A 7068-nucleotide genomic window follows, 5' to 3' on the forward strand; every position below is an offset into this window, starting at 1 on the left:
CTGTGCGCCCACACGAAGTTTTCGTTTTTTTTCCACCAACGGCCACCGAGTCGTTCGTTCGCTCGCTGCACGCCTCTAGTCCGTGTTTTAGGCGGCTAACTTGCCGGTTGGAACAATTAACCGTGCTACCTGGCGGCCGTGTTGGCGTTGGCATGTTCTGGTGCTTTCCCTGGCCCCGCACAAGAAGTCGCCCTCCCCGAAGAAGTGCTTTTATTATCAGCTTTCTGCGGCTACTGGATTGTTTCGCAGCTACCCTTTTGTTGGCGTGCTTCTGCTGGCTTCGTTTTCTTCGCCTCTTTTCTCCGTTCCAACGCCTAGCTTCATTTAATGCTACGCTTTTTCCCATTTTTGCCCATTGCTAAGGGGTTTCTGGCTTCGCAACGCCCAGTCAGGCCAGGCCAGGCGTTCTCGTCGGCGTTGCCACTGACTTCTAACGAGCGGGCAATTCTTCTTGTCATCTTTATCAGTGAGCCGAGGCGTCTGGGTGGGGAAACCACCGCCAACTAGCTGCCCGCAGGAGCATGGCAACCGGGCTGGCAACAGTGGGTCGCCCACCGAGGAACTACTTTTGCCGACAGCAGCCTATTTTTATGGAAAACCTTTACGATCGAGTGAAATTAATTCAACGCTCACTTTTCACATTCTGCTGGCCTAGCGCACGTCTGTGTTTGTGTTGTGTAGTGGTGTAAAAGAAAGTGCCGCCATCGCCACCGCCATGAGCCGGAGTTTTCTCACTTTTTGGTTTTCCAGTTCTCCACCATGCGCGCTGGCTGGCCATCGAGCGAGGCAATCGGTTGTAACAAATTTTAGGCCCCATTGTTTGACGTAAAGCACCACCAACGGGGAGGACCTGAGGTGCGGCGCCCCCCGTAGCCGTAAGGTCCGAGCGTGGCGTTACGTGCAGACACAGGCCCCACAGGCCGGCGGTGCGCTTTTCTTTGCCATTTCGCTTCGCTTCCAGTTTTCTGCAGTTATGCTGTACGATTAATTGCTCGGTGCCCGCTCATTTGTTGCGCTACCCACTGCCGCTCGCGTCACCGGTGAGCCCCACCAAGCGTGCAGCCCGAATCTTCTGGACGGCCCACCGAGGTCGTTACGATCGCTGGCCTGGACGATTGCGATGATGAGTTTTATTTGTTCGCGAGTGAGTGAAGAAGCACAAGAATCCCAAAACTGGGCTTTGGGGGGCCAAACTCTCACGGCACGATTACTGTCACCCAATCGGGGGGAGCAACCAATTGCGAATTATCGGCCACCAACAAACGAGTTTTCAGGCCTGCTAGAGGGTGGTCCTGCTAAGGAATGAACCGCCCCAAAAAAAGAGTAATCGAAATGTCGCACGGCTGTGGCCACCCAAATGGTCCCGCTAGTCCCGTTAGTCGGGTTCGTCAGGGCCAGACCTCCAAACTGGTCGAGGGATTAAGTGGAATCGGAACCACGAACTACGGGCCTGGTTCTTGACCGTACGAATAAAAAAATGAGGCCAGTTAGCAACAGCAGTTGCCTGGTTCTAAGCCTCCCCCCTCCGGAACCTGCGTCACAGATTGTGACGGCCCGATAAGGCTGGGCCTCTGTTTTTGCACTTTAATGTGCCCTAATCAATCAGACTCCATCGCAGTGGCTGGGTGGCCGAACGACTGTCACGGCGATGATTACGACCGTGAAGTTCTTGACCGAAGATTAATCGTGTTCGAGGTGTTTTGTGAGTTCTAGGAGTTGTGGTCGGTCCCGACGATCGACGATCGGCAATTTATCAACACCTCACCGTGAACCTTTCTCCGTGTGGTGAGAAACAGTCCACTGTCCAATTAATGCTGCTGATTCGCTTTTAGGTCACAAACGTGCGATCGCTGGACCCGAAAGGACACTCACAATCATTGGCGAATCGGTGAAGCAGAAATGATTCCAATCACAATTATCGTAATGAGTGCACATTAGGCACCATTAATTACGGGCCAACGGCGTTCCACAGGCGCTGTTTCGCTCCACCGATCCGAGCGCTTCGAATCCCTGGCTAGAACAACCCGCAAACCGATCGATCGAGAAGCGATCTTTATTTTGCGATCCACCCGATGATCAGCGGTGGCGTTCTGGTCCGCAGGGCCGTGAGCCTGCGCGAGATGTAATTTGCGTGGGTAATAATTTTCCAAATTTAATTATACCACCGTGCGCACATTCCAAACGGGCGATGTGTTTGCGATGTTTTCGGGTGACGCGCACCGTTGACGACTGGCGTTCAATAACCTGCAATTCCCGGGTCGGTCCCGGCAAAAGTGGTGACCATTATCGCGCTCCGAAGCATACGTTTGGGCCGGTTTCGGTATGGTTTTCGTGCTGGTTCCGACTGATTCTGGACAGTTCCGTCCACAGGGGCGTACACTCCTCGCGCGGACCCGAACCCTGCAATTAAACTAATGGCTCGCCTCGGGTCGGCCTACGACGAGTCAATTTGGGATTGCGTCGTCGGGGCACGTTGGAATTGAGTGATCTTATTCCGTATTTCAAATAAGGTGCTGCGCCTGAGAATGTGAACCTTTCCCAGGTTTGATTAGAACACGGGAGTCAATGACCGCACGGTCGTTCTTGTGGCCGTAACATTATGCTCATTCGTGAGCCGTGCTTGGTGCAGATTATGAAGGATTTATGCCACTCCGATCCGACAAGTTAGCCAATGTTGCAACACATCGATGATAGTTCGGATTAATAGCGACCCACCGTCATCGCGCGCCGATCGCGTAACGCGCACTTTACACGTCATAATAACAATGATTAGGTGCGCCCAACGTGTGGAATGCATCTTACAGACCGGCCGAAAATCAAATGCACTCCTTTTTGGGGGGGCGTGCGGTCTTATCTCGCGCATTCCCGAGCCGTAGTCCGATCGGATGCCCGAGATTTGGGTGAGAGAAATTTTCACTTAATTTAATTTCGATTGCCATTTTCTTGCGTTTTTTTTGCTCCCACCACATTTGGTCCGACGCAAAGCGGCCGATTCGAGGCCGTGCCAGCCAGCCACTCCAGTCCGTTCCGCTGATCAGCTGATTTAACTGTGATCTAATTTTCTCTCGTGCGCCGACGCCGAGTTTCGGTAGCAAAACGCGATCGAAGCGATGGCTGGCCGATCGCTGGCGGAACGCAGGAACGCTTTCCCGCCGATGCCCAGGCGGGAGCAGACAGGGAGCAGGATGGAAACCCATGGTGGCGCCGGTGATTTGGTAACCGTTTTCGAACCGCGGCGAAATGCGGCGAAAGCGGTTAAGCCAAGCGGATGGAAATGTGCTGGGCGCGGGGCAAAAGAGGCGAAGGGAAAGGCTAACCCGTTGGCTAACAAGTTTCCCAGAAAAGTTGGGCCAAGAAAAGGCCACACTCTGCGGGTAGCTTAGAAAAGGAAAACTTCGACAACACACGCCAGCGGGTTCGAAAAAAAAACAGGATCAAAACATCGCAGCGGTGCCTCCCGTCACGTTCGAATCCTCTCAGCACCTATCTAAATTCCCCGTGGCCCGGCGAAGACCGAGCGTCCGAGCGTTCGGTGTTATTTGAAACAAAAATGTGCTATCTCATCCCGTCCGTGGATCGAAGCCGGATCGGAATCCTTGTGTGCCAAGGGACCCTCGATTCCCCCCGTGGGTTCGTGGTATCTGATTTTCGCATGCCGGTTCGTTGCGTTGCGATCGCACAAGTCTGCCGGTTTGGGTCGCCAAGCGATCGTCAAGCGTTGCGACTTTTATCATCATTCGGCAAAATGTGTTTTGGAGTTTTTCGGGCTGGCTGTGCTTTTTGCTCGGTTCCACGCTCGTTTCTTCGCGTATGCACTTTTGCGCTACTTAAGAAGGGGCTTATCCCGGGGGCCCCACAATCTTTTAATTGCCATTCGCTGCGCCCATCCTTCGCAGCGTCTTGTGTCGAGTGAATATGAAATTTGATTTGATTTATTTCGCAAGACAAAAGCAATTATATGCATTCAGGCTTCGCCCGGAGCCCCCCTTGGGTCTCCATTATTGGGCGCTGCGCTTTGGTTTGGATCTTCAGCCCCGAACCTGGTACGCGGAGCAGAGCACCCCAGTTCCGCAGTCAGAGCATTCGGTGTTCGGCGAGTGTCAATTAATTTTAATGAACCGCCCAGTTTTTTTTTCGGGGGCTTTTATGCTCCCCGATCACCCGATTACGGGTAACATAATAATCTAGGGACCGCGAAAAAGGGAGAGTGTTTTCGCGGGCATCTCAATTTCTAATGCATAGTGCACACTCAAGGGTGCACGGCGATGCACTTTCACAGGAGATGACACGCCACGCCCCCTCTCCGGGGGAGCCCCACGGACGCTGAACGCTTAATTTCCCGCAACCATTTCCCCATCATCATCATCAAGCTCGGATGAAGTCGTAAGTCGTTCACCTTCCCACGCGCAGCCCCTAAGCGATTGCAGCGCTGAGTGCAAAAGTGCATTCGGTCGCATAATGCGCAGGTTATGTAAAAAAAACATGCCGTTCCCAGGAAAGTGGCGCAATCCAGGGGTGAAGGGGGGCCTGAGTACATCCGATTAGAGAGACCTCTTTTATGCTCAATTTATGCTCCGTTCAACCTCCTCCTTTGTACATTAATCCGCGATCTCCGCGTGGAAAGTGAAACCTAAACTCAAACACATGAACACGCACACATACACTGGAGAGAGACTGGAGAAGGATTTGGTCCTTGGGGGGTGACTTACCTCCACCGAGGGTGGCGACGGCCTGATGCTTGGAGGTGGTGGTGGTTCCGGCGACCAGGGCGGCCGCCGCACCCCCGCCTCCACCGTTCGGTTGGCCGAGGGTGGGCGAGGGGCCCATCACGCCGTACTTTATCGGTTTGAAGTGGAAGAAGGAGGGCGAGTAGCCGGAGCCGGCGCGGCTCAGCGAGCTGAAGCGCTCCTCGCGGTCCTCGACGTACAGGCCCTCCTTGCCCATCGCCGCCAGCTGGCGGCCCTTCGGCATGAACATCACCAGGAAAACGGTGGACGAGGTGGCGACGAGGCCGAACGCGAGGCAGGCGTCCCGGTGCCGATCGGCCACCGCCAGCCCGCACAGTGTCCAGCCGAGCCAGATCGGGATGATGCCACCGATCGCCAGCCCGATGTAGGTCGCCTCGCGGTAGTTGTCGCGGATGCCGCGCGACTTGATCGCCAGCACGGCGACGAACGCGATCAGGAACACGATGTAGACGAGCGACAGGAGCAGCTCCGAGAAGGGTGTGTGGCAGAGCGGGATGATGGTGGTGGTCCCGGGCCCCCCCTGGAGCGGGGGGTTCATCGTGGCGAGGTCACTCGCCGTCAGCAGCAGATGGTAGCGGCTCGAGATGGCCGTTCCGCCCGGAGTGGAACCGATGCCGGGGCCGCCACCCGACGCCACCGCCACGCTGTCGACGGCGGGTGGCGAGGTGAGGAGCCACTGGCCACCGACCGCCACCTGGATGAGGACGGCGAACAGGAGCAGCAGCCCTTGGTACGGGGCCGGCAGGTACACGCCACCGTTCAGGCTGATCAGGAACACGCACTTGACGAGGAGCGAGGCGAAGACGAGCGCGAACGCGACGCCCGCCCCGAAGCGCATCGTGGCGCACGACAGGACGGTCGGGTTGACGGTGAGGACCGCGGCCAGGCCCGAGCACGCGAATAACCCCAGGAGCAGCATCTGGCCGAGGAAGAGGTGCCGCCGGCTCGGCGACGTCCGCCAGGCTTTGCACAGGACGAACACCTCGAACGCGGCCATCATCAGCATCGAGAGGGAGGCGAGCACCAGGACCGGCACCACCCACGGTTCCTTGCGCAGCGCCCCGCCACCCGCACCCCCACCCGCGCCATATTCGGCCGTGGCCACCACCGTCGGTGGTTGCGGCGCGGACGCACGGCCACCGCTGCCCGGTGGCAGCGGCGCCGATGGTGGGAGGGGGCGCCGGGCCGCAAGGATAACGCCCCCCGGCGGCGGCCGGGGAACGATCGTGGAGCGGGAGGCCGCGGATGCCGCGGTCGATGGCACTACGAAGAACTCGGTCGACATCTCGAGCCGGTGAGCCTGGGCAGACGACGCATTCCCCCCGGGTGCCCCACCACGGTGTGGCCCCCTCTCCGCCCCCTCCTCCACCACCCCGACCAGCTCCAGCTCGTTGCGGACCGGGACGCGGCGCACTTGTCCCCGGAAGTCACCACCGACGGCACTCGCGGCCACACGCAATCCGCCTTCCTCCGCCTCCTCCTCCACCACGTGGTTCTCCGCCTGCGCTCCTCCACCGTCACTCACTACCTCGCGATCCTCCTCCACCGCTTGCTCTTCCTCGACAGCCACCTCCTCTTCCTCCTCCTCCTCCTCCGTGAGGAGCTCCTGTTCCGCCACCGAACCCTTTGCACTTCGCGAACTGACCACCATCACATCGCTCCGCTTGATGTCCCCGGGGCCCCCACGTCCCCCCGCACCGTACACACCGTGGCCCCGGGCTTGCCGTGCCTTACCGGGGCCCGCGCTTGCCGCTCCCACCGCACTTGGGGCCACCTCTTCGATGGTTGGGGGGCGATTACGGGGCGCAAGGCGATCACCGAACTTGGGCAGATTGAGCAGCGCCGCCCGCTGGTGGTCGCGGCTTTCGGCCGCCTCCAGGTCCGTCTCGGCACTTTCGGGTGTTGCCGCTGCTCCCACTACCACCACACCACCGGCGCACCGGTGCCGGACGGTGGTCACTTGACAGAACGCCACGAGCGCTGCGATCGCTGCTAGCGCGAGCGCCGACCGCTTCGGTCGACGAGCCATACCGGACTGACGGACGGACGCTAGCGTACTGGCGGGCCCGGCGTCGATCGCGCCCGCTCGAACCCGATCCCGGGGGCCACTCACAGCCTGAGCGCCACTCGCTCTCTCGTGCGCAACTCTCTCTCTCTCTGCCTTCGGGAAGGCGCGAAGTTCAAGTGCAGCAACAATCATCGACGGCGGCAGCGATGATGATGATCGCTTCGCGCGGTGCTCACTGATCGTCCGGGGGTGAGTGACGCGATCGTCCCGAACAAAAAAGTCACTCATATTTTCTATAGTGAGACGAAATAT

At 58.2% G+C, this 7068-nt stretch overlaps 1 protein-coding gene across 1 annotated transcript in view; it reads right to left on the reverse strand.

Annotated features, from left to right (window-relative positions):
- LOC131215143 (uncharacterized) overlaps positions 1-6777 on the reverse strand; it is a 35675-nt gene extending 28898 nt beyond the window's left edge. Inside the window, exon 1 of the mRNA XM_058209527.1 lies at positions 4710-6777. Coding sequence (XP_058065510.1) covers positions 4710-6777 — 2068 coding nt within the window. The remainder of the gene's footprint in view (positions 1-4709) is intronic.
- Between the last annotated feature and the right edge of the window lie 291 nt (positions 6778-7068).

Source organism: Anopheles bellator, chromosome 1, assembly GCF_943735745.2.
Source record: "Anopheles bellator chromosome 1, idAnoBellAS_SP24_06.2, whole genome shotgun sequence".
Lineage (NCBI taxonomy): Eukaryota > Metazoa > Arthropoda > Insecta > Diptera > Culicidae > Anopheles > Anopheles bellator.